We start from the raw sequence: 27323 nt of genomic DNA, 5'->3' as shown, positions 1-27323 counted from the left end.
AGATACTAGTTTACGGTCCGTTTACCCCAAAACAAGGTAATGAGAGCAGACACTTCGCTGGTCTTTACGGTTGGTTTGCAATACATACAATACTTGTTGGATGAATATTAGGCATCTGCTATCTACAAATAACTAACTCTTTTCCTTCACGTCTCACAGATTGAATGAAACACATTCATCACATTTGTGGGCGAGTGGGTGGGTGAATAAATAAACAAAGATAGTGAGCAAATAACACAGACTCACATTCTTTGCGAGCCTGTGACGCTCAGGAAGCTAAGTGTCCAAACGCAGAAGCACCGCTTGGCCTGCTCCAAACCACGTGGTCGGCTCAGCCGGCTCGCTACAGTCCGCCACTGTCCCATAGTGCACCGCTCCAAAGGGCAAGCCAGCTTAACTTCCGGCCTCCGTTGGGTCACAGAGGTCAGTTACCTTAACGACCAGCATGTTCCCACCTCTACAGTGCGTCATTTCCCTACATGCCCGCTTCTGTCATTGATGCGCCTGCGCAGAATAGAAGCAAACATCAGCGACCCCTTTCTGCGCAGGCGTCGCACCCAGGGGGCGGGACCGGGCGGTGCCGTGGTGCGCAGGCGCAGCCGTCGGTGGGTCGGGGCTCAGTCGCCCGAGAGGTGAGTGGGGGGTCTCGGCGCTGAGCCGAGTGGTCCTGGGGTCTGTGGATCGGGGCTCAGCGGGCTCTGGAGCTCGTAAGAGAAGGTCAGTCTGAGTCCTGAATCTCCACAACCCATCTGGTCCTGTAGTAGGCAGCAGGGAGGGGAAACTGAGGCTGGGAGACGTCGGACAGGCCCCAGGAATTGCTGGTCCACAGACCGGCGGTGAGGACAGTGGAAAGTGAAAGCGCCCCACATGTAGTGAGCGCTGGCTTAATGTTCGCTGTTGCCCTCTTTCATATTAACTGCCTAAAAATACGGTTCTTTGACTCGGGCACTCCCCGGATTTGGACACTCTAGTCGGGGCTGTAGTTCCAGCACCGCCAGTCACTACCTGGGTGACCGTAACCAGCCTTTTAGAATCTCTGTTTCCTCCGCGGTAAAACGGGCATTGTCAAAGCCTCTGCCTGGGCAGATGACAGCTGCAGGGTCTGTGCAAAGTTAGGACTACAAAGGGTTGCAGTCGTTTGTCGTATTTGGCATTTAGGGTCTTTGGCATATAGTGCAGAGTTGGAGGGGAAATAAGGGTTTGAGGACCAGCCCGGACCAGCCTACCACCTCGCATCTGATGTGTAAACTTGACAAGTCGCTTTCCCCTTCTGAGCAGCCCATTCCTTTTCTCTGGAGTTGTAAAAATATATGCCTCAGAGGGTCCTATGAGGCTCAGTTTCCATAAAAATTCTTTAAGTAGGCTCCCGGAACTTGGTAAGAGCTTGCTTGAGAATGGCTGTTTTTGTTATTAGGTTTTGGAAAATGTGCGGTGGCTCACGCCTGTAATCCTAGCACTCTGGAAGGCCAAGGCGGGTGGATTGCTTGAACTCAGAAGTTTGAGACCAGCCTGAGCAAGAGCGAGACCCTGTCTCTAAAATAAATAGCCAGGCATTGTAGCAGGCATCTGTAGTCCTAGCTACTTGAGAGGCTGAGGCAAGAGAATTGCTTAAGCCCAAGAGTTTGAGGTTGCTGTGAGCTATGATGTCACGGTACTCAACCCTTGGGCAACTGAGTTGAGACTCTGTCTCAAAAAGAAAAAAAGAAAGAAAAGAAAATACATGTGTAGTGTGCACACCTAGGCTGCTTTTCCTATTTTACTTTGGTTTTGATTGATATTTAGTTTTTGTTTCTTGGAGTTTTTTTGAGACAGAGTCTCACTATGTTGCTCTCCGTAGAGTGCTGTGGTGTCATAGCTCACAGCAACCTCAAAGTCTTTGGCTTAAGTGATTCTCTTGCCTCAGCCTCCCAAGTAGGTGGGACTGCAGGTGCCCGCCACAACACCCGGCTATTTTTTTGTTGCAGTTGTCATTGTTTGTTTAGCAGGCCTGGGCCATGTTCGAACCCACCAACTTAAGTGTATGTGGCTGGTGCCATAACCACTGTGCTGTGGGTGCTGAGCCTGATAATTAGTTTTGTTTTTGTCTTCTCTCTGGGGCAGTGGTTCTCAACCAGATCAACTGTCTCTCCCAGGGACACTTGGTGATATCTTGAAACTCTTGTGGTTGTCATGACTGGGTTGGGGAAAGCTCCTGGCATGGGGTGGGTGGAGGCCAAGGATGCTGCTCAGCACCCCGTAGTGCCCAGGATGGCCCCCACCGCAGAATAATCCAGCCTCAAATGTAGATAATGTTGCTGTTTAAAAACCCTACCCTAGACCAGTGATTCTTCCCAATGTGGGCAGCAGGGGGGTGTGTGAGCCCATGAAATCATGTGCAGAGTTTTATGTGTGTGCCCAATTCTGTGGGGAGAGGAAAGGACCCTTAGGATTTTAGTCTCTAGAGTCAGACTGCCTGGGTTCAGAATTCCTGATGTGCATTGTCATATCTGGGAGATCTTAGCCCCTATCTTTCTAAGCTTTCTTTTTTTTTCTTTTATAGAGTGAGAATTATAATAGTAACCACCCCAGGTGTGTGAGGACTAAACTACACAAGGTCTCAGCAAACTGACCATTCAGGCCAGGTGTGATGGCTCATGTCTCTAGTTCCAGCTACTTGGGAGCCTGAGGCAAGTGGATCACTTGAGCACAGGAGTTCCAAGCTGTAATGAGCTATGATTGTGCCACTGCACTCCAACTTGGGCCACAGAGCAAGGGAGGGGGTCAGGACCCAAAAAATGTGACCAGAGGGCCAAATCCAGCTTTAGCCTGTCTGATGAATAAAGTCTTATGAGAGGACAGCCACGTTCCTTCACTTACTCATTCATTGTCTATGGCTGATGTTAAGCTACGGGGCAGAACTGAGTTGCCACAAAATAAATACTTAATGGCCTGCAAAGGTAGACATGATGCTTTTGCCCTTTTTAGAAAACCTTTACTGGCCCCTGAAATAAGCCACTGTGTGTACAGCACTTAGATGCCTGGAAAGTCCTGAGCATGCCAAGGATTTGAGCAGAGATTTTATAATTAAATCTTCCTAGAAGCATGAATGACTCCAGACAGACTTAAGCTCTGCCCTAGATTGGAGGATCCTTGAGAGCTGTAGTCTTATTCATTTCTCCTTTTTGGCCAGAACCCAACACTGGCCCTGGTGGGAAATGCTCAGTAAAAGGCTAAAGGAATTTTTGTTAGGTGAGAAAGACAGGGTTTGTTTATTACTGAGGAAGAAAACAAGATGCAGAGAGAAGTGAAATCCCCACAGAACTTGATCATGTGGCTCTGAATATGCCAGTGATCTAATGTTTCCCTGAGTCTGTGGGGTTTAGACATTGCCAGGTGCAGGGGTTCAAGGGAAGGCAGGACCTGTAAAGGGGTATAGAACCTGGTAAGACATGCTGACCAGAAGTAGGGCTGGTACTCGAGATTTGCAGTAATGACTGTCTTTTTCAGGAGACCTGGAGGAAAGGTGAGCACTTGAGTTTTGAATGGTGTGTACAGTTTTTGGAGTAGGCCCTCTTTGCACATTTATGAGGTTCCGAGTGGAGTGGAAGATTTTTATGTGCGTGCTGACATCCTGGTGGCATTTTATTTTATAATTTTTTGTTTTTCAAGATGCAGACTCTCACTCTGTTGCCTGAGGTAGACTGTTGTGGCATTATCTTAGCTCACAGTGACCTCTCTAATTCCTGTGCTCAAGCAATGCTCTTGCCTCAGCCTCCCATGTAGCTGGGACTACTGGTGTCTACAACAAACATGTGGCTACTATTTTTAGTAGAAGATGGGTCTCCCTCTTGCTCAGGCTGGCCCCAAACTTGGTGGCATTTTAGAAGAAAACAAGTCTTTAATATTAGGAACAGATAGAGACTGAAGTAGAACTCCTGCGTCTACGGATGGGGCCAGCTTTCCTGCCCTTGCTGTGGAAGGATGGGGGTGGGTAGGTTTGGGTCCTTCTCCTTCCCAGGGAGTAGGGAGGCAAAATGACCTCATTTTAATAGGGTGCGCCATTTTTTCCTTTGAATGATCCATTCCGTATAGGGAAATGAGACAGGAATAGAGGCTATTGTTTTCATTTTAATGATAAAATGAAAAGGTGATGTGTACTCATAGACTTAGAGAGCTGAAAGGGATCCTGAAGCCCTCTGAAGAGGAGCTGACACTAGGATCACCCCACCACCGAGCGTTCTTTCATTCTCACTGCTGCATCCTTTGCCTTTTATACCAGGCTGGACCACAGTTTCTGAGCACTCACAAAGCCCTCACTGTTCAGAGAAGGAGTGGGCCTTCTCTGGGAATGTTGTGATTGTTCAGAAGATACTGGGTGTGCCTAGTAGCAGTATGAAGAACCTGCCATCCTAGTGTTTGCTGGACCCAACTCTAAGGAGCAGAAAACTTTACATGGGAAAATTTAGGCATTGAAGAAAGATTTGAGAACTGTCTAGAGGCTTCTCTTCCTCCCCCCACCCCGGCCTGGTAAAGGGAGAGAAGTAGCAAGTTGTAGAACCACATATCCACATCACTTACCAGGGGGGTCCCTTTACTTTAGGTATGTGGTCCTCAGCTGCAGATCTGCTGGCCCTTTTCTATGGCTCTGAAACCCAAAATACTCTGTAGATTCTCAAATGTTCACGGCAAAGTGATTTGGCCAGAGGATCTGACTTGTACTGACTTGAACCTTTCCCTTTTTCACTTAGTGACTGCTAGTGATTTTCAGCTGGGGTAGTTGCGAATGTCTGGAGACACTTGTGGTTGTTGTGACTAAGGGTACTCCTTTCATGGACTAGGTGGAGACCAGGACACTGCTCAGCACCCTGCATGCCTAGGATAGAGGATTATACCCCCAAGATGTCAACAGTGCCAAGGTAGGGAGACCCTGCATTAATTTGGGGGAAAAAATTAAGCCTCCTCCCTGCTCACATTGGACACTAGAATAAACTCTTGATAGGGCAGATGGTATAAAGCAGGGTGACCTCAGCTCCTGAGACTCTGCTCCTCTCTCTCTCCCCACTGAGTGTGTAGATTTATTTTACTTTATTAGAGTCAGGGTTTCACAATGTTGCCCAGGTCAGCCTTGAACACCTGGTCTGAAGGGATCCTGCCTAGTTTGTGGATTTCAATGTGTGCAGCCTCCTAGAATCTCTGTGGGATCCATGGTCATGGGACTAGAGGGTCTTAGCAGCCAGTAGCCTCTATTCCTGTTCTCATGTTCAACTCTGCTGGATGCATGAAAGCCTCAAAGAATGGGCATGGCTATGGGCCAGTAAGACTTTATTTACAAAAACAGTTAACTGGTAGTAGTTTGTCCCTGCCCCAGGGACAGAGCAGAAGAGGGGACAAAGGCAGAAACCTCCAGTCCACTGTACTGGGGCTGAGAAGTTCATTGGGGAGGGGTTGTTCCAGCAGAGGGAGCATAGCATGTGCAAAGGCCTGAGGTGGGGGCAGAGAGTGGAAGAATGGAGAGCACCAGAAATGCATCTTATATCTTTCCGTTTTTTGTTTCCTCAGTGACCCTCCTCCCCCAAGAGGTCAGTAGCTGCCTTTTCCAGTTCTCACAGATTTCTTTATTTCTGTGTTAGTTCCTAAGAACGAAATGTAGATACACAGCCCAGTGTGGGTCTGACTGGACCCCAGGTGTTCAGCAGAGGAATGGTCCTCAGCAGTCCTCAGAAGTGGTGCCTGGGACATGGAGCTCTAGTCCCAGCTGTTCACTGGTGTAATCTTGCACATGCCTCCCATCTGGACCTGCCCCGCCCCATAAGATGGGGCCATGGCCCCCATAAACCTGGAAGGACTTAGCCAAGACCGGTTCCTGTTGCCTACTATTGCTTTGTTCCAGACCTAAAGTAGGTAAGTCAGGTATGGCCTTGTGGGGAGCCCTACCTGATTCAGCCTGTTGTATAAACACTTAAAATGCAGAGACTTTTCTGCACTAAACAGACACCTGGTGGGGTGTGATCATCAAGCCTGATTTAAAACACAGTATGCAAAATAATCAAGCTATAGAGGTCGCAGAACTTCCTGTCCAGGAAGATTTTCTAATTGTGGTGAAATTTACCATGCTAACTAACCATTTCTCCGTGTGCAGTTCAACAGGGTTAGGCACACTCACACAGCTGTGCAACCATCACCACCCCTCCATCAGTGGAACTTTCTCATCCTTCCAAACTGAAACTCTGTCCCCATGAAACACTTAACTCTCCAGCCCCTGGGACCCATCTTTCCACTTTCTTTCTCTGTGAATATGACTTAGGGACCTCCTGTGAATGGAATCTCACACTGTGTGTGCTTCTGTGTCTGCTTCTCTTACTGAACACACCGTCCTCAAGGTCCATCCATGCTGTAGCCTATGTCAGAGTCTCCTCATGGCTGAGTGATCCACTGTGTGTATGAGCCATGTTGTGCTTCTCCATTCATTTGTGTTGTGGACGCGTGGGGTGTTTCACCTTTGGCTATTGTGAATAGTGTTGCTATCTGTCAAAACAAATATCTGTTAAAAAAAAAAACATTCTAGGCTCAGCGCCCCTAGCCCAGTGGTTAGGGTGCCAGCCACGTACAATGGGGCTGGCAGGTTCAAACCTGGCCCAGGCCTGCTAAACAACAATGACAACTACAACAAAAAAATAGCTGGGCATTGTGGCGGGCACCTATAGGCCCTGCTCCTTGGGAGGCTGAGGCAACAGAATTGCTTAAGCCCAAGAGTTTGAGGTTGCTGTGAGCTGTGATGCCATGGCACTCTACCAAAGGTGACATAATGAGACTCTGTCTCCAAAAAAAAAAAAAAAAAAACTAAATCAAAATTATTTTGGGGTGGCATGTGTGTCTGTTTTCTTTGGGTATCAGGGTCAGGGATCTGATAGGTTTGCTCTGTGCCAGGGCAGATGACTTTACCATTTGTGGCTTCGCTTTCCTGTGGTGGGGGGCCTGCTTTGTCAAACATGAAACCCTTGGATTCTCAGACTAGCTGTTAGTCTGCTAGGTTCAGGCCTGGCCTGATGTCAGAACTTACAGGTCTGGGTTCTCCACTATGTAGAGATGGGGGCAGAAAACTCATTATCTTCCTCAAGGAGCTTTCAGGAAGACTTAATTTCCCGTCTAGCCATATGAAACACAGTTCTTTTAGATTTTTTGCTCTTAAAAAATTGAGATATAATTCACATACTATAAAATTCAGTGACTCTTAGTACATTTGTGGAGTTGTGCAACTATCACCACTGTCCTATTCCAGAATATTCCATCACTGCATAAAGCCTGGTCCCTACCAACTGTCACTTTGCATCCCTTCCTCAGGCTCTGGCAACCAGGAATCCACTTCCCATCTCTGGATGTGCCTGTTCTGGACATTTCATATAAATGGAGTCTCATACTATGTGTCCGTCTGTGTCTGGCTTCTTTAATTCCTCCCCCCCTCCCTTTTTTTAACAGTTATCAACAGGGCTAGACATGGTGGCTCATGCCTGTAAGGGAGGCTAAGGCAGGAGGCTCACTTGAGCTCAGAAGTTCGAGTCCAATCTGAGCAAGAGCAAGACCCTGTTTCTACTAAAAATAGAAAAATGAGCTGGATGTTGTGGCGGTGTGCCTATAGTCTCACTGACTTGGGAGGCTGAGGCAGGAGGAGCTCTTAAGCCCAGGAGTTTAAGGTTGCTGTGAGCTATGACACCATGACACTCTACCCAGGGTGACAGAGTGAGACACTGTCTCAAAAAAACAAAAAAACCCACACAATTAATGATGAATGTTTTCCCAGAAATGGAAACAACTTCAGGCATACCCAGCATGACCACTCCTGTGCTTCTAGGCACTGTGTTGCCTCCTAATCTGATTCATATGCCAGCCAGCATTTAAAGCTTGGGGCGTCACTGACTCGCTTATTTCTGGTGAGTAACAGTGATGTGGTCAGGCAGCTTACTCCTCATTTTCTAGAGGGCACAGTCTCCTCACCCGCTCTGAGGCACCATAGGAGCCCAACACTGAACAGCTCTGATCTCTTTGTGAGATGTGAGGGCAGGTGGCTCAACTGGGTTAGGGCCCCAGTCACTGCCCCAGTGGCCTTCACCCTTCATCCTTTCTAAAAGGGTCATGATACCTATTCTGTAGATCCTCATGCAGAGAGAACCAGACAGTGTTGTGTAAAGTGCCCAATGCATCCTGTTATTCTAGTCCAGAGTCTCCCCACTCCACACTGTAGACATTAGGGCTGGCTCATCTCTGGTGGAGGATACAGGCCTGGGCTTTGCAGGGTGCTAAATGGCGTACCTGGCCCCCCACCTATTCCATGCCAGGAGTATGTCTCTGGACACCACCAGGTATCCCTTGGGGGCAGAATCATACCCATTGAGCACTAACATTATAGGAAAGAAACTAGAAAGAGAAGGCCTTGGGTAAGTTGCATCCACAGGGCTTCTCTGGAATGTGCCTCATAGAGCATGAAGGCTGTGTTAAAGGAGATGAGTTTATCTGTTAAGAATTCTGTAGAGCACCCCTATTTTGCCAACATAGCTATGCCAGTATTTCACCAAGTTGATTTCCTAGATCTGCTGGGAGCAGAGGAACTGCTCAGACAGCTGGTGCTTGTGTTAATACTTCTAATTCTCTGCTTCTGAGTCCACCTACATGGGTCCTGTACATAGGGTGGTTGTGTCCAAAAGGCCTTGTGTGTGTACACGTGTGTTAACTTATGTGTCTTGGGCCGTTATACATCTGAGCACTTAAAATTAAAATGGACATTTGTGTAGAAAAGATACAGAGCTTCCTTTTCTTGTGGAAGACAGAGCCGCCTCTCTGGCTCCTGGTCCTCACATAGTATGCAGTCCTCTTTCCTTCAGCCACCATCCCTTTTGGGTGGACACAGCAGTTGCTTTCTTCTGTGTTGTCCTGTTTGTCCTTATAACCACTCAACCCTGGGCAAATTACCAAGCCTGTCTGCCTGTGTCGGCTCATAGGCACATCTAAAAATAGAACCAGCCTGTTAGCTGGAGTTGTTGTAAGGGTAGAGGTGGTTTTTTACTATGAGGCCTGTCTCGCAGGGTACACGTTTCTGCTAGCTGGAGCTACTGAAACAAGGTACCATGGACCAGTGCCTTTAACAGAAGAAATTTGTAGACTCACAGTTCTGAAGACTGGAAGTTCAAGATCAAGGTGTCAGCAGGGCTGGTTCCTCCCAGGGCTTTCCCACTTACAGTGGTGTTTCTTGGCTTATGGATGCATGCAAAAGTAGAGTCTTGCTATGTTGCCAGGCTGGCTTTGAACTCCTGGCCTCAAGCAATCCTCTTGCCTCAGCCTCTCAAAGTGCTGGGATTATAGCTGTGAGCCACTGCACCTGGCACACTTCCCATTTTTATAAGGGGCCTGCCCTACTGCAGCATGACATCATCTTAACTAATTATATCTACAAAGATCCTATTTTCTAAATAAGGTCACACACTGAGGTCCCAGCTGTTAAGAATTCAGCATCTGGCTCGGCGCCTATAGCTCAACCAGCTAAGGCGCCAGCCATGTACACCTAAGGTGGTGGGTTCGAATCCCCAGCCCGGACCCGCCAAACAACAATGACGGCTGCAACCAAAAAATATCCGGGCGTTGTGACGGGCGCCTGTGGTCCCAGCTACTTGGGAGGCGGAGGCAGGAGACTCGCTTGAGCCCAGGAGTTGGAGGTTGCTGTGAGCAGTGAAGCCATAGCACTCTACCCAGGGGGACAGCTTGAGGCTCTGTCTCAAAAAAAAAAAAAAAAGAATTCAGCATCTGGATTTTGGAGGGACATAATTCAGCCCATAACACCTTCAAGGAATGGAACCTCCTGTCTTTGTGACTTGTGTGTACACAAAGGGTCAGTCATTGGTGAACAGCTTAGAGTTGAATATGACAGACAAGACCCTGTGGTGTTCTGTTTTTGTGCTGCATTAGCTCAAAAGAAAGAACATTAGCCCGCCTGGGTGCTAGGACAGAGTTTCTGGTCTAGGTATTTACATTATTTTAGTCACTTTTTGGAAATTGGATCTGGGCATAAAGGATAGAAGAGTAACACGTTATTAAGAAGCAGCTGTCACAAGCAGTTGTGAAATTCATTCTAGCCCAACATTTTTCCTCATTTAGCCTGAGGCTGACAGTCCCTTGGCTGGGCCCTCTCTGACCTAGCCTTTGTTTCAGGATCTCCCCTCAAAACCCCTCCAGAGAGAGCCGAGAGCCAGGCACAGTGGGTTATGCCTGTAATCCTAGCACTCTGGGAGGCGGAGGCAGGTAGATTGCCTCAGCTTATGAGTTCAAGACCAGCCTGATCAAGAGCAAGATCCCATCTCTAAAAATAGCCGGCTCTTGTTGGTGGGCACCTATAGTCTCAGCTACTCGGGAGGCTGAGGCAAGAGAATCGCTAGAGCCCAAGAGTCTAAGGTTGCTATGAGCTATGACGCCAGGGCACTCTCCTGAGGGTGACAAAGTGAGACTCAGTCTAAAAAGAAAAAAAAAAAATTCTCCAGAGGGGTGAGCCCAGCCCCTATATCTAATCCCAGCAGGTGCCCTACTCCCAGGACCTGAAGCTACCTCTCCCTTGCCTTATCCATCCAGTTGCTCAGGGCACAGGCCATAGCAAAAAAAGATGGCCTGAGGCAGTCAGCCCCAAGAGGAAAGCCTAAGGCACACAACCTGTGTCTCCCTGTGTAGGTCCAGCAGCAGAAAGCAGCAGTCCCTCTTAGGGAGAGGCCCTGGGCAGGGAGGGCCTACAGGGAAGGTGGCCAGCCCAGCTTTGAGGGCACAGCTGGGAGGGAGTCCCAGCCAGGGGAACCATGGTATGCTGCAGAGGGTATAGGGCTTAATCCCAGCACCAGGGCCTCCCCAGGCACGCCACCCCCACTATGTCTAGATTTTAGCACAACCCCTCTCTACTGCTGCCTCCATTCCAGGAGAACACCTTCCATCTGCCTTCCACCTGCTTCCAACAAACTGCTCAGTCCAGAAGTATTTCTAGGATAGCCACGGTGAGAATTGATTCAAGCACTTCTAGTGCATATTCAAGAAGAACCTCTGCCCGATCCTACAAGCACAGAGTGCCTGCTGATATGGGGCTATACACCCAGCATGCACACCCTCTCTACCTCCTCACACTGCCCCATTGGGGATCTGCTGTCACCTTCCTGGGTGACAGAAGCGGAAACCGAAGCTCAGAGTTACTTCTCTGAGATCCCACAGCCAAAACGGGCAACCCAAGTCTTTGCTGTGTGACTTAATCTTGAGGAATCATGATGTTAATAACAGACACTGCAGGGCACTGGTCAAAGAGCCTCTCAGTTTTTTCCCCCATAGTCCTGACAGTGGTCATAATGGTGGTTTCCCATTTTACTGATGTGGAAACTGAGGCTCAAACAGGCTGAGTTACCTGCCCAAGACTCCTGGGAGCTCATAGGCCAGCTAGGTCACCCAGTTCCTTGGCCCTGGGCTTTACTTATAACACTTCTATGATCCACAACGTGAAACCTCCCTAGCCTCTCTCCTTCACATCCAAGAGGTATGCCCCTTTGCTAGGTCTGGGGCTGCTATCAAATGACCATGATCTGGGTGGCTTAAAACAAGAGATTTGTTTTCTCCTGGCTCTGGAGGCCAGAGATCTGAAGTGAAGGCGTCATGGGTCTGGGCTCCCACTGAGGATTTCTGGTGCTGCTGGCATCACTCAGCCTGTTTTTGGCCTTATTACTCCAGACTCTGCCTCTGTCTTCACCAGGCTGTCTCTACACATGTCTGTGTCAACGTTCCTGTTTTCCTTTTTTTTTTTTTTTTAGAGATAGGGTCTTACTCTGTCCCACAGGCTGGAGCACAGTGGTGTGATCACAGCTCATGGCAGCCTGAAACTGCTGGGCTCAAGTGATCCTCCCACCTTGGCCTCCTGGTAGCTGGGTCTACAAGGTGTGCCGCACCACACCCAGCTTCTTTTCCTCTTCTTAGAAGGGCACCAGCACTGGGGCTTTGACTTATATCTACAAAGACCCGATTTCTAAGTAAAGTCCCCATTCTGATATCCCAAGTAGATATGACTTTGGGGAACACCACCTGGCCCAGGAAAACATTGTCCTGGATCTTGGTGGCTGCTTTTCCTCATTGTCATTTGTTACATCAAAATGTTAGTGTTATCCTGGCCAGCCTCCAGGGGGAGATAGAGTCTCAGGAAGAGCTGTCCAAGGTGGCATCACACCCTGCCTCCCACCTGACACCAGGAAGTTTGCTGTAGCCAAAATTCGTCACATTGGCCTAGGCACCCGGGATCCTGCATAGGTCTGTGCCAAAGAGAGGTCTGTCCATAGACTGCAGCTCTAGATTCCAGAACAATCTCTCCTGGTGTCCACACCTGGTGCCCTTAAGAGCTGTAGGAGATACACATGCATGCAAGCTAGAGCACCTGTCAAGGTCTGAAAAGGGGGTAAATTGAGAAACAGTTACCTCTAGGAGAGGAGTCCCATGGAACGGTGACACTTGGGAAGCACACCTGGCCCCTTAGGTGCTTAATAAATGCTTGCTGACATGCCACAGAACAGGCCACCAAGGAAAGAGGACTGGAGGCAGCAGCCTCATGCCCCCCCTACCCTAGTGGACATTGTGCTGGATGGTGGTACAAGGTGCTAAGCAGAGTCCCTGCCTCCACCCACTCCATGACAAACCAGATGTTCCCAGGCATTGCCCAGTGTACCTTGGGGCAGACCCTTTCCATTGGAGGATTCTATGAACTCCAAAGAGACTCTGCATCCCTCGATAACCTGCCTTGCTGAGATCTTAGAAGGCTGCACACATTTAAATCCACACACTGAGCAGGGAGGGCGAGAAGAGGGGAGTCATAGGGGTTGGGATCATCTGGTCTGTACCATCTACCCCATTGGGAATTTATTCTGCTGTCTAGTATGAGCAGAGAGCAGACATGAGTTTTTTCCCACATAATTAACATGGTCTCCTCACTTAGCACTTGGATTTTAGGGCCAGATCACTTCTTTAGAGTGAAGCTGTCCTGGGTGCCCCAGGGTGCTGAGCAGCATTCCTGGCCCCTCCTTTCTCTGTGCCAGGAACATAGGCAGAGGGGACCCCCCAGTGAGACAGGAGAAACTGGGAGAAGAGTGGCACTCCAGGGCTGGGCAGCCTTGCTAGCCTGTTGACCAAGATTCTTTCTTGCTGTGTACCCTGGCAGATCAGTGGATTGCTGAGCCTCAGGGCCCTCATCTATGAAATGGCACAGTTAGGCATTTTGACCTATATCAAGGTGAGGCAGAGATGAGCCAGCGAAAGTAGAGTGACTCACGCAAGTGATAGGCCTGGGGCATCTATAGTACCACGTGAAGAGGCGCAGTGAAGTGAGGGATCTGCCTGCTTTCCCCAACACTCAGGCTTCCAACTTGGACCCACAGATCCTGAGACAACCTCCTGACTCAAGATGGACAACAAGAAGCGCCTGGCCTACGCCATCATCCAGTTCCTGCATGACCAACTCCGGCACGGGGGGCTCTCATCTGATGCCCAGGAGAGCTTGGAGGGTAGGTGGGCACTGCTGCCATCTCTACCTCCCTCCCCAGGTATCAGGGAGAAGAGGCTCTAGGGGTGCCCTGGAGAGGCCACTGGGTTCCCATCCAGGCCCTGCCAGCCCTCCATAGCACAGAAAATTGGTGGGGGCTTAGGATCAATACCGTGGGATGTGCCCAGGGTTGGGGAGGAGCCATGGTGTGGACAGCACTGGGCAGGAGGTGGCCAAGCCCTGCTTCCAATTCAGGTCAGAACCCTGGTTCCACTCATGGAGGTGGAGACTTCACTGTATGCTAGGTGGGCAGAGGGATTCTCAGTGTTTGTTGTCCTGTGCCCGATGGTCTGGCCCCTGTGACAAACCTAGTCATTCAGGACTTGCCTTAGGGCTGACTCTAGCCAGGTTCCCTTGGAGATCTGACAGCATCCCTAGGGACCTTATATCCCACCACCCCTTAGCCAGGCAGCCCCCGCATTATGATCCCACAGAGGTACAAGGTTACTGCTTTGGGTCCAGCTCTGCCTGCAGCTAGCTTGCCCTACTCTCAAAGGATGTATCCGTCCTTGAGTTTCCAAGGCTCAAAGTTGATGGGAATGAGGAGAATCCAGAGCAGGAGCTCTGATGGCACAAATAGTGCCAGATGTGTTCTGGGGTCTTTGAAAACAAGCACAACTGGTGAAGAATAAACATGAGCCTCCCCCTAGACTTTCAGAATATAAGCTTGGGGTTGCATTTGATAACTTGGGGTGACTTTTTGCTTCTTCCAGTTGCAATCCAGTGCCTGGAGACTGCTTTTGGGGTGACAGTGGAAGACAGTGACCTTGCACTCCCTCAGACTCTGCCAGAAATATTTGAAGCAGCCATTGTGGGCAAGGTGAGCCTCCAGGCTTTCCCCAGCAGTGCCCCCCAAATAAGAGCAGCAACAGTGGGTGGCATCTACAGAGCCTAGGTCCTCTATCTACATCATCTTGGGGGCTGAAAATAATGAGCCACAAGGAGCATTTGGCCATCATTATCCTAGAGGTGGAGCCTGAGACACAGGGCACTTGGTCACTCACTTGGGGTCAGGAGTGCCCTGCAGAGCCTCTGGCTCCCTTGGGGCCTAGCCACCCTCTGTGTTATTCCCTGAAGTCAATGGGTGTTGGGCTAGGAAGCAAGGACAGAGGTCGTCTTTGCCTCTGGGGCCAGGAGATGCCACAGGACCTGAGGAGCCCTGAGCGAACTCCACCTTCTGAGGAGGACTCAGCAGAGGCAGAGCGCCTCAAAACCGAAGGTAAGGGAGAGGCTTCCCCATGCCTATAGGAGTAACTACCTGGATGCGGGACGGGGGGAGGGTGTAGGCCATCTGGTCTAGAGCACCTGAGACGTGCTGTTAGGGGCAGCAAGCTGGCCTTGGGACTACAGGCACCTTGTAATGACATAGGCACACAGATGTGGAGAAATTACACCCTCACAGCTGGTGATTCTGTTTCCATATGGTGCAGCAATTATTGCCCAAGAGAATTGGAAATGTGTTCCCACAGAAACCCACAAATGTTTGCTGGGCGCAGTGGCTCAAGCCTGTAATCCCAGCACTTGGAAGGCTGAGGCAGGTGGATTGCCTGAGTTCACAGGTTCAAGGCCAGCCTGAGCCAGAGTGAGACCCTGTCTCTAAAATATAGCCAGGTGTTGTGGCGGGTGCCTGTAGTCCCAGCTACTTGGGAGGCTGAGGCAAAAGGATCACTTGAACCCAAGAGTTTGAGGTTGCAGTGAGCTAAGATGCCACGGCACTCTACCAAGGGTGACCAAGTGAGACTATGTCTCAAAAAAAAAAAAAGAAAGAAAGAAAGCCACAAATGTTCATAGCATTATGCACAAGAGTCAAAAAAATGAAAACAATATTTATGTCCATTGCGCTGGTGAATGGACAGGCTCAGCGTAGTCCATACATATGTACGATGGAATATCACTCAGCCAGGAAAAGGAAAGATAATCTGACACAGGCTCCAACAAGATGGACCCTAAGGACATCATGTTCAATGAGAAAAGCAGACACAGAAGGACACACAGTTTGAGACTCTATTTATATGAAATGTCTGGAATAGGCAGATCCAGAGGCAGGCAGAAATAGATTCGTGGTTGCCTGGAGAGGGTATTTTTTTTTTTTTTTTTTTTGAGAGAGAGAATCTCACTCAATTGCCCTGGCTGGAGTGCGGTGGTGTCATAGCTCATAGCAACCTCAAACTCTTAGGCTCAAATCATCTTCTTGTCCGCTTCCTGAGTAGCTGGACTACAGGTGTCTGCCATAATGCCCTGCTAATTTTTCTGTTTTAGTAGAGACATGGTCTTGCTCTTGCTCAGGCCTATCTCAAACTCCTGAGTTCAAGTAATCCACCTGCCTAGGGCTCTCAGAGTGCTAGGATTACAGGCGTGAGTCACTACTCCTGCCTAAATTGTACTTTTAAAGGGTGAGCTTTATGGTATGGAAATTCTATCAGTAAAGCTGTTTTATACTTTTTAATTTTTATTTAAAAAACTGTTTTTTGGAGTTCAAGTCTCAGTCACTTTGGGGTTGAATGCTGTGGTGTTTATAGCTCACAGCAACCTCAAACTCCTGGGCTTAAGTGATCCTCCTGCCTCAGTCTCCTGAGTAGCTGGGACTACAGGCGCCTACCACAGTGCCCAGCTAGTTTATTTATTTATTTATTTTAGAGAGAGTCTCACTTTATCGCCCTTGGTAGAGTGCCATGGTGTCACAGCTCACAGCAACCTCCAATTCCTGGGCTTAGGCGATTCTCTTGCCTCAGCCTCCCAAGTAGCTGGGACTACAGGGACCTGCCACAACACCTGGCTATTTTTTGTTGCAATTTGGTGGTGCCGGGTTTGAACCTGCCACTCTCAGTATATGGGGCTGGTGCCCTACTCACTGAGCCACAGGTGCTGCTCCCCAGCTAGTTTTTCTATTTGTGAAGATGGGGTCTCAGTCTTGCTCAGACTGGTCTCAAACTCCTGAGCTCAAGCAGTCCACCTGCCTTGGCCTTCCGGAGTGCTAGGATTACAGAAGTGACCCACCCCACCCAGCAGAAGCTGTTTTATAAAACACAGGCAGATGCCCATCTCCCCCACCCCCACCATGAATTGGTATCCTGGGGTGAGAGTGGCAAGCTCAGCCTTCTGTCTTTATAGCTGGATCTGAGGTGGCTTCTATCCTCCACCCCCACCAGCTTAGAGAAAAACCACATTGTATGAGGGTTCTAACATATGGGCAGAGGCTTGGCTGTCTCTAAAGGAAAAGAAAAATTGATCCCTGGGCTGATTAGTATGTTGAGGCTTCTTTTCCCAAGGATCGCCACCCAAACAGCAACAGCTGCCATTGCTTGCACAGGCTGGGCCTTATGGTCCACAGCCCACTCCTGTAGCAGGTACAGAGAACCCCACCAGGTCCATGTGCTTCCTGAGCCTATAACTGAGAATTGAACTGCCTTCCTTAAGGACAAGCCCGGAAGAGCCAAGAGGAATGTCATCTAGACCCCTTAAGTCACTTGTGAACAACATAGGTGTTGTTTTCTCTTTCTCTTTAGGAAATGAACAGATGAAAGTAGAAAATTTTGAAGCTGCCGTGCACTTGTATGGAAAAGCCATCGAGCTCAACCCAGCCAACGCTGTCTATTTCTGCAATAGGTACCAGCTTGGAGCCTACCCAGGGCCAAGGGGTGGCTAGGTGGTGGCACATCCTCCAAGAGGCTCAGCAAGGACCTGAGGCAGGGAAGGCCTCTGACAATTAGGGATTGTTTAGCGGCAGTTTCAAAGCAAGTGCCAGGCAGCCAGCAAGGCTTCAGGAGAGTCAAGATTGACTTTAAAATCCTGTAGTGCAACGTTCCACACAGGATGTTGAACCAAGAAAATAATCCAAAATTCGAGAAAATTTTTTGCATCTGTTCACAGTGGTGTCACTAATAATAGCAAAAAGCCCCATCTGGCCTTGCTTGGAAAGGCTGAGTAAACCATCAGATGATGTGGAGTGCTGTTCTCATGGGCTTGCAGTGCACAGGGGGAGGGATGGGAAACAGATCCAGAAGCGTCTGCCTAGACTGCACAGGCAGCACTCTGACTGTGACCCACCCTGCTTAGGGTACAGCCACCTTTGTTTTCTTTCTCATAACTTGTGGTTTGGGATCTACTCTGAGCTTAGGGAAAAGTTGTGGAGAGAGCAGAGTTCCCATCTGCACTTCTGTTGGTGTGGCTGCTTGTTGTGGAGTGTCTTCTTAGTGCCTCTCTGTGCTTGGGAAACAAGAAGAAATGTGAGATACTAAAACAAAACAGCAGGGAAATTCTTATACACTGTAAGCTGAGAGCTTTGCTGTTGGCCCCTTGATGGGTCTGGATTATTTTTTAATGTTTAGATATTTGGCAGCATTGAACTAGGCATAAGTTCCTTCTGCTTGCTGCTTTTATCTGATAATAAACCCAAACATTTTCACAAGATAAAACGTAGTCATAGTTCCAAATGGCGTTCTAGGTTTTGAGCCTGTGTTCTTCTCTGGCAGCATCACCTCTCAGCAGCCCCATTTCCCAGATGGGGAAAATGAGGCACATGCCTAGATAATGTGCCTCAGTGGCCAAGGAACCTGGCTGACTTTCCTTCTACCATCTGCATGCTGCAGAGCTGCTGGTGAGGATCCCCCCTGCCCTTGTTTCCCCAGAGCTGCAGCCTACAGCAAACTCGGGAACTACACGGGAGCAGTGCGGGACTGTGAGCGGGCCATCTGCATAGACCCGGCCTACAGCAAGGCCTATGGCAGGATGGGGTGAGTGCTGCCAGGCAGCTGTCAGGTGGGATCTGGAAAGATCCTGCATCTTTCCAGTCTTCTCTCTCTATACCCAATCCCTTCCCACACAGTCCTTGCCTGTCATGCGGTTCTTTCCATACTCAAAAACAATTGTCCAACTGCAGTCTAGTCCGGATGCTAACTGCAGAGTTAGCATGGCCCCTGTAGTTCCTATGCTCTGTCCACAGGCCTACCCCCATCAGGTGCGAGACACAAATCCCAGGGGCTACTGAACTTCTGACCGCCAGGCTGTAAATCTGGGTTCATTTGCTGGAAAGGTTCATGGACTCAGGGAAACCCTTGTGTTTATTAGTTTATCCTGAAGGACACATATGTGGGGATTAAGAGGTCCAGGGTACAGTGAGGTTGGGGGGATCTTCAGCACAGGGGCCTCTGTTCCCCTTGAGTGGGTTGTGCCAATCTCCAGCAGTGGAGTCTATTCAGGGATTTCTCTGAATGGCATAATTCGAGGGATTTTATGACCAAACTCCCTGAAGGTTGGGGAGCAGTGGGGCTGGGAGTTGCATTCTGTCCTCCCTCATGGGCTCTCCAGGGACCCCATCTGAGTCATCTCATTTGTACAGACTTAGGCAGACGGTTCCTGAGCTGCTTGTACAAGACAACAGATACTCTTACCATTCGGGAAATTATAAGGGTTCTAATAGGGGAACCAGAGTGAACACCAAATGTCCATTTATCATTGCCCCATGTACCCTTCCCTGCTTCCTCAGCCCCCTCCTTTAGATTTGGGAAGTATTCTTCTGCTTGGCACTATTAGCAGGCAGGAGGTAATGATATCCCAGGCAGCTTGGGGGTTGCCAGGACCCATAGGGACCAGGACTTAGAGAAGGACCAGGCAGAGTTGAGGCAGACAGGGACAGACTGCCTCCTGGAGCTGTCTCTCTCCTGCAGCCTCGCGCTCGCTAGTCTGAACAAGCATGCAGAGGCTGTGGCCTATTACAAGAAGGCCTTGGAGCTGGACCCCGACAACGAGACATACAAGTCGAATCTCAAGATTGCAGAGCTAAAGCAGAGAGAGGTCCCAAGTCCTGTGAGTCCAGTGGGACAGTACTGTGCAGAACTCTGGGTGTGATGTGGTGGGGAGGTGGGGCAGGCCTGAGGGTGTCTCACCAGCTAGAGGCTTGGGCTGTGTTTTTGTTGTGAGGGTCCCCCAGGTCCATTTCAGTCTGGTACAGTGAGATGCAGGGAGTGACTGCTGCAGGGAAGAAGCCCATTCCCACAGAGCCCCTAGAAGCAGGGGCAAGCAGGGCCACCCAGGAAGGTCAGGTTTAGGGGGCATGTGTGGTAGGAGTCTTCACCGTGGCTTTTGCAGGTGAGGCAGCATGAGTAGGTTTCAGGTTGGCTAATTTAAATCATGTCAGTGGACCCTGGGCATAGGGGCCACCCCTGGGTGGAGGGTGCTGGATACAGACAGATCTCGGTCCTAAGTAAGGGAGAGGTTCGTAGTGTGGGCTCTGGGTCAGTTGGTTCACATTTGATAGGTGTACTTCTGGGCCTGCCCTTTGCTATCTAGGAATTGGCTGCCCCTGGGAGGGCCCAGCTGTGCCAGCTCTGCAAAAGCCCCAAAATGTCGAAGTGTCAGAGTACAGAAGATAAAAGATACAGATAAAGCCAGGCTTGGTGGCTCACACATACAATCTTAACACTCTGGTGAGTCAGGTGGATCACTTGAGCTCAGGAATTTAAGACCAACCTGAGCAAGAGCAAGACCCCATCTCTACTAAAAATAGAGAAATTAGCTGGGTGTTGTGGCAGGCACCTGTAGTCCCATCTACTCAGGTGGCTGGGGCAGGAGGATCACTTGAGCCCAAGAGTGTGAGGTTACTGTGAGTTGTCACACCATGACACTTTACCTAGGGCAAGGGAGTGAGACTCTGTCTCAAAAAAAAAGAAAAGAAAAGACATGGATAATATGCTGTGCTTTTCCCAAAGCAGTTGGCCCTATGGTTCATGCTTTGTAGTTCAGGGCCCCCTCTTGTGACAGGGACTGGCTCCGGTGGAAGGAATATCAGGCCCTGTGTGTGACATTGTCTCTCAGTCCCTGAGGGCCTGCCCATCATGGTCCTGTGTTCAGTTGTCACTAACAAGTACTGTTCTCTTTCTAGACGGGAGGTGTTGGCAGCATCGATATCGCTGGCCTGTTGAACAACCCGAGCTTCATGAGCATGGTAATGGCCCCTGCCCCTTCCCCACCCCTTGGTGTCCCTCTGTGACTCAGGCCTTCCTCTGCCATGTCGAAGCTTTGCTATGGGCCAGGGCTTCCTAGCATTGGCGTTGCTGGCCTTTGGTACAGAGGAGTCCTGCTTGATGGGTCTGTCCTGGGCACTGTAAGGTGCTGAGCAGCTCTGTTCATTCCATGCCACTGCAGCACTCTTTCTCTGCCTCAGTTGTGATGATCAGAAATTTCCCAAATATTTCATGTGTTCCCAGGGCTACCCCAAGCAAGACCCACCAGTACTGAACACAGCAGACAAACTACATCTTGCCTCTCTTGGCTGAATACTCCAGGAAAATGAAAAATTACACCCCCAACCCCCAAAGTGGCTTGGATTTCTTCCTCTCAGTGTGGAGAAGGTGATAAGAATATAGCCACATCCGTTTCTTGAGGTTCAGATGCAATAACTCAGCACTGGGTACCCAGGCCACAGGTGCCACCTCTTGATGTCATGGTGCTTATGCTACAAAAGAGACTTTGTTTGGCAGCAGGCTTCTTGGCTGGGACTCTTGGAGGGCAGTCTCCATACCCATATGTTTATTTCCTGGGTGGTCTCTTCCACCCTTAGGCCCCACTCTGCTGCCTCCTGTGGCCTCAGGGTGCAGTGATTTACCTCAAACTGTTAGAAGAGAAAAACTACCACTGGCAGGCAATAAATGTCCTCACCAGAGCAAGAAGCTGTTGTGCTGTTTTCACCTTTTGTGAATATTGCTGCTGAGAATTAATCAAGTGAATCAGCAGTGATTTGCTCTTTGCACGATAGCCTTGCACCACCTAGAGGTCTTCCTTCATCATGGGAGGAAGATGAACAGGCTCTGGCCCCTCAGATGGCATGTGGGCCTGACTCCTAACATTAGACATCCAGGGTTGGCTGGTTACAGCCCATTGCAGGGTTCTGTTAACAGTTTTATTGGCACACAGCCATGCCCATTTGTATGTTGCTTCCACAATACAGATACAGTGGCAGAGGTGAGTCATGGGATCAGAGACCCTGCATCTAGGAGATGCTCGCTAAGTTTCCCACTCATCTACTTTAAATAGGTCCTGAGGAATAATCCTAAAAGGGAAGTTATTATAAGGAAATGCCCAGTACAACGTTCTTAATTGATAGAACAAAACTGGAAATCAACCAAATCTAAAGTAGACACTGGGAAAAATAACTGGAAGACATCCACACGGTGAAACCTACGCAGCCAGCAAAAATGAGGTGTGGCACTGTTAGATCTTCTCAAAACAAATGCCCAAAACAGGTGTTAGTAGTAATTGTGAGGGTTACAACTTGTGAGGAAAGAAAATCAAACTGGCTTGGTGCCTTGTGGCTCAAGTGGCTAAGGCACCAGCCACATACTCCTAAGGAGGCAGGTTCAAATCCAGCCTGGGCCTGCCAAACAGCAATGACAGCTGCAACAAAAAAATAGCCAGGTATTGTGGCGGGCACCTGTGGTCCCAGCTACTTGGGAGGCTGAGGCAGCAGACTCACTTGAGCCCAGGAGTTGGAGGTTGCTGTGAGCTGTGATGCCACGGCACTCTGCCCAGGGGGACAGCTTGAGGCTCTGTCTCAAAAAAAAAAAAAAAAAAAATAAAGAAAATCAAACTGTAGGAAAAGGGCGAGGGGAAGCCCTGGCCCGTAGCATGGTGATATTTGATGTGCCTAAGTCATAGAACCAAGGTTGATTAAAACAAAGATTTTTTTAAGGAAAATAATGTTTGGAAGCTTTTTCTGACAAAGCTATTCTTCTCTTTAGGCATCAAACCTAATGAATAATCCCCAACTTCAACAGCTGTAAGTAGCAACCATTCTTTTTTGTATCCTCTTGTGGTTAAATTTCTTTTTATTATATTCAGATGCACATACATAAAACTTAACATTTTAATCATTTTAAAGTGTAAACCATGGTGCATTAGGTGTATTTCACCATGTGAAACCATCACCAGTATTTAGTACCAAAATATTTTCATCACTTCAAAAGGAAGTCCTGTCCTTATCAGCAGTCACTCCTCAACCCCTTCCCAACCCCTGAGATCCATGAATCTACCTCCAGTCTCTATGGATCTGCCTGTTACGGACATTTCATGTAAATGGAGTCTCACTATGTGTCCTTCTGTGTCTTTTTCTGAGCATGATTTCCTTAAGGTCCATCCACATTGTAGCCTGTGTCAGAGCCTTGTTCCTTTTCATGGCTGAGTTATATTCCCATGTGTGGATGGACCACCTTGTATTTATCCTAATCTGTCAGCCGTCACTTGTGCTGTTTTCACCTTTCGTGAATATTGCTGCTGAGAATATTGGGGCACAAGTTTTTGTTTGAGTCCCTGTTTTTAGGTATCTTGGCTATGTACCTGGGAATGGCATTGGTGGCTCCTATGGTAACTGTTTAACCTCTTGGGGAGCTGCCATCCTGTTTTCATGGTCAAATCTTAAAGCGTAGTTTCTCAGCCATAGCACTACCAGTATCTAGGGCCAGATCATTCTCTGGGGTGGGGCTCCCCTGGGCTCTACAGAGTACTAAGTAGCAATCCTGGCCCCCACTCACCAGTTGCCAGGAGCACCCCCCCCCCAATCCTGGCAGTTAAAAATGCCTGCTCATATGTCCACTGGGGACAGGATCCCCTGGCTGAGAACTGCTACCTTTGCCAAAAAAGGAAAGCTGATGAAAATTCATAGGACATAAAGGAGGGTAGGCTGAGGATGGATCTCTCCTATCTGACAAGAGGAGGAATTGAGAAAGAAAGAGGGGCCTTGGTGGGGGTGGGCAGCTGGCCATCCATCTGTGAGTCATGGCACTCTCTTGGCAGCATGTCTGGGATGATTTCGGGCAGCCATAACCCCTTGGGAACTACCGGCACCAGCCCTTCACAGAATGACCTGGCCAGCCTCATCCAGGCGTGAGTGGACCTCCTTTAAGGAAGTGTGGGTGGGTGGATGGGTGGGCAGAGGCAAGCACACAGACAAAAGGGAAGAGGGGACACTGAATGACCCTGCATTCTTTTAGGGGCAGTGGTCCTGAGGGGTTGGGTGGGGGCAGGCAGGAAGTCAGATCTTCTCCTGGGCCCTGGCTGAGCCTCTCGCACCTCTCTCTTCAGTGGCCAGCAGTTTGCTCAGCAGATGCAGCAGCAGAACCCCGAGTTTATAGAACAGCTCAGAAGTCAGATGCGGAGTCGGACCCCCAGTGCCAGCAACGACGACCAGCAGGAATGACCAGCCCATGTGAGTCCCCGCCAGGGGGCAGCAGGGGTTATGGGAGTCCTATTGTGGTGACTCCAGGCAGTGAGTCTGCCCTGAGTCACTGAGGCCAGGCAGAGGGTTTCAGGTCTCAGGACCCTCCCATCACCCACCTGGGCTAGGGTTAAAGCCCCACAGCTGCCTGGATGCCAGTGTCCAATAGAGTACTAGGGGCCCCTCTGTGCGAATGTCAGGATAACCATGGCAGATATGAGAATGAAGTTGCTGGGCACCTGCCTTTGCATCCATGCCCAAGTGGTCTGCCTACTTTTTGTGAGAACTCTTTTGTTGTTGTTTTCTCATTGTGAACAGGTGTTATGTTTACAGTTGCTTAAAAACATACCCAGATGTCCCAGGTGCATTCCAGGGCCCTTTTGCTGTTCTCCGTCTCCAGGGGCTCCTGACCTCAGTCTTATCTGCAATCAATGCTAACTCCCTGTAGTGGGTGACAGGTGGCCCTGAGTCTTCTCCAAGAGGTGTTCTATTCTGCTGTGATAGAACCTGTTTTTATTTTGCCACTGTCTCCCCTCACATATCCACACTTTTTAAAATTTTTTAACCATGCTTACTATAGAAAGTTTTAAAAGAGGAAACATAAAACACATCAAGAACAACTTTAGCAGCAGCCAGGACCATTTCTTCTTCTCCTACTTATTTATTTATTTATTTTGAGAAGAGATGGCATTATGTTGCTCAGGCTGGTTTCAAACACCTGGACCCAAGCATTCCTCTTGCCTCAGCCTCCAAGAGTGCTGGATTACAGCTGTGAACCACTACAGCTGATCCTTATCCTTTTTAATAAGCTTTTACTTGTTTTTTGCTTTTTGTTTTAAACATAATCGAGATCAGTTTTATGTTGTTGTAACCTTAAACCCAAAGTAGTTTTACCAACCCTTCACCTGTATACTAATAGAACTTTCTAGATAATAGCCATGTTCTCTCCCTGCACTGATACAATGCCCCTGGTCACATGTGGCCGCCAAGTGTCTGAGGCACAACCGCTGTGATTAGCCTGTCTGCCCTGGACTCCCATCTGGGCCCTGACCGTCCACATGTCTACCTTCTTCCAGCTGTTCCTGACTGTGTCCTTCCCCGGCCGACTGGAAGCCTTCTCATTTTTTGACATTTTCTCCTGTTGGACCGCCGAAGAGAGAAAAAGAAGAAATTGGACCTGCATGTTCAGATGGATTTTTCTCCCTTTTTTTCCTTTGCCCTCTCCCCTTTTTTGTATTCCCTTGCAGCCCCCAGACCCTTCTTAAAACAAGAGCCAGCAAGCTGAATGCAGACCAGCAACCATCTCCCCGCTCTGCCCCCAGGAAGCCCAGTCACTAAAGTATTTTCTAGAACTCTGGGGGTGCTTTTTGGGCTGCCTTTCATGAAGTGACAGGTTTTGTGTTGAGCCACGTGGCAGAGTCCTGTGGCTCCCGGAGCCTTTTTTTAGCCCCTAGTCCCCAATCCTTTTGGTCTGTCTTCAAGAACTTTCCCCATCCTGTGAGAAGCCACCTTCTAAGTCGACCTCTTGGCTTAATAGCCACACTAGCCACCTGCCTGCTCGGAAGAGCTCACTGTCAGGTGCGGCCTGGGTGCCAGTGTCCTCTCATGCCCTGTGGGCTGCGTCTTTGCATGAGGAACTCTTTAGCCACAGACATCTGAGAGACAACTGCTGTCACCTGCACCTCTCCACCTGGAAGCTGTCCTAGGTACCTAGGACCAGTTTCTGTGACTTCTCTTCCAGCTAAGAGTGTTGATAGACATGAATTTCGTTTCCTCCCACCCTCTCTAGTCCTCATGACTGACAGCCAGTGGCGTGATCATGGCCTTTTGTCCTGGCCAGGTCTCTGCTTTAGTTCCTGAGCGGGGGTCCACTTTTAATGTTCCGTTCTGCTTTCCTTGGCCAGGTATTTTAACAGGCCCAGGGTCCTTCATGGCCCCAAAAGCCACCGGAGCTGAGAAGTATGGCCTTTGCTCTTGAGGGTCAAGGGGAGGGAGGTGAGCTGTCTGGGTAGCTAGTTGTGTCAGTTTGTGTGACGTGAGGCTCCCCAGCAGTCTTGGGTCGTCTGAGAGGTAGACGCAGTACTGTGTTGTAGGTAAGCAGTAGGAAGAAGGGCCACCACCGGCCATGGCAGTGAGATGTATGCTGACTCCTGTGCTAACCGTGGTGCAGAGCGTGACGTGTGGAGAATAAATAGACGTCGCGATCTGTGTCTGACTCTGTGTTTACCTCTGGGTGCCAACACCCTCTTAATCTCAAACTTCCAGGAACCCCCAAGCGTAGAGTTTGCAGATCACCGAGGCTGGTTGTGAGTTAGTCACCTTAGTGCCCTCAACAAGCAACCCCCTGTGTCAACCCTCCTTGAGTTGCCCCACCTTCATCCCTCCAGTCACAGAGAAGAACTGAGATTGGCAGAAGTGAAGTTCCTGATTCAGCCATTTTCCCCTGTTGGCTGGCTCCCCAAAATCACAAAATGCAATGATGAGATAACAGCTCAGGGACACTCAGTCCACTGAGGAAGACAGAAGGTGAGGCCTGGGCCATGGCTAGAAGGTGGCCAGGGTTCTTTAGGTCTAAGGCAGTGGGTCCCACCTAGGCAATCATAGCACATTTGGCAGTGTCTGGGGACATTTGTGATTGTCACGCTGCCAGCACCTACAATGGCCAGGATGGGCCAATCCAGAACAATCTGGCCCCAGTGTCCACAGTGCTGGGGAGGTGAGTGCCCAGAATAGGGCAGTGCGTTTCAACCTGCCCAGCCCAGCAATGTCTGGAACGTGGAACCTTGGTAGAAATACAAAGTCTTGGTCCCATCCTAGACCTACTAAATCGGGGTGGGGGTGGGGGTGCCCAGAGTGTGTGTATTAAACCCTCTGGGTGACTCCGATGCACACTAGAGTTTTGAGAGCCACTGGTCAGTCTGCGTGTGCCTCTTAATGTGTCAGCCAGTTCCCCGCTGGATCTGCATTTTAAATAAGCAGCCCAGGTGACTACAGCACACCTATTTGGAGAACCCCACTTTGAGAAACATCAGTGGACACTATAATACGCGCTGCATATCCTTATGTCTTCTAAGTTACCTCGGTTCATTGCCTCCTACCTTGTCCACTGCTGGGAGAACCTGCACAGCCTCTTCCAAATTTACTCTAAACCCAGCCCAAGTGTTCAGGACACATCCAGAAACTGTTCAGGAATCACAGGAGTGGAGGAGAGGGGGCGAGGAGGAGGAGCTGTCAACATCTCATCCCAAAAGCCCGCAGCTTGTGTGCCTTGATGAGAAGTATGTCAGATAATTACCACTTGATCCCACACAAGTTAGAAATAGGCTATTTCTGAATATTCCTGTCAGAGGTGCATTGAGCAAAGAAATGGCAATTAAACTTGGATTGAGTTTAAGTCGTGACTTAGGGTTCCAGGAGTAGGTTGGGACTTGAAATATAAAAGTGGCTACTGCTATCTTCGATTACGGGATGATGAAGGCTCTGCTGCCTGCTGCCTGCTGCTCTGCACTCCCGGTGTGTAATTCTGAGGCAGCTTGACCCCACAGG

At 49.4% G+C, this 27323-nt stretch overlaps 1 protein-coding gene across 5 annotated transcripts; it reads left to right on the top strand.

Annotated features, from left to right (window-relative positions):
• The first annotated feature begins 544 nt into the window (after positions 1-544).
• On the top strand, positions 545-25985 carry SGTA (small glutamine rich tetratricopeptide repeat containing alpha). 5 transcript variants are annotated; one of them, XM_023512656.1, is made up of 13 exons: positions 545-632; positions 4818-4895; positions 13407-13532; positions 14284-14390; positions 14705-14789; positions 17077-17176; positions 18199-18303; positions 19237-19375; positions 20451-20513; positions 22306-22343; positions 23357-23446; positions 23645-23768; positions 24854-25985. In XM_023512656.1, the coding sequence occupies exons 3-12, from the start codon at positions 13433-13435 to the stop codon at positions 23757-23759; spliced, it is 942 nt and encodes a 313-aa protein (XP_023368424.1). In that variant the 5' UTR covers positions 545-632; positions 4818-4895; positions 13407-13432; the 3' UTR covers positions 23760-23768; positions 24854-25985. The 5 variants fall into 5 exon arrangements, with proteins under 5 accessions (XP_023368424.1, XP_023368422.1, XP_003788773.1 ...); XM_023512654.1 differs by having other exon boundaries at positions 13386-13532; XM_003788725.3 differs by lacking the exon at positions 4818-4895.
• The last annotated feature ends 1338 nt before the right edge of the window (positions 25986-27323 follow it).

Source organism: Otolemur garnettii, unplaced genomic scaffold (genome assembly GCF_000181295.1).
Source record: "Otolemur garnettii isolate 467f Iridium unplaced genomic scaffold, OtoGar3 scaffold00029, whole genome shotgun sequence".
NCBI classification, from domain to species: domain Eukaryota; kingdom Metazoa; phylum Chordata; class Mammalia; order Primates; family Galagidae; genus Otolemur; species Otolemur garnettii.
This window is presented reverse-complemented; position numbering and strand designations above follow the sequence as displayed.

What these genes read in the sequence shown, in the direction of transcription:
- SGTA (XM_003788725.3), top strand. Translation starts at nt 13,433, where the DNA reads ATGGACAACAAGAAGCGCCTGGCCTACGCCATCATCCAGTTCCTGCAT. An exon ending in TGCCCAGGAGAGCTTGGAGG is followed by an intron (nt 13,533 to 14,283) that starts GTAGGTGGGCAC and finishes TGCTTCTTCCAG; the next exon opens with TTGCAATCCAGTGCCTGGAG. An exon ending in CTGGCCAGCCTCATCCAGGC is followed by an intron (nt 23,447 to 23,644) that starts GTGAGTGGACCT and finishes CTCTCTCTTCAG; the next exon opens with TGGCCAGCAGTTTGCTCAGC.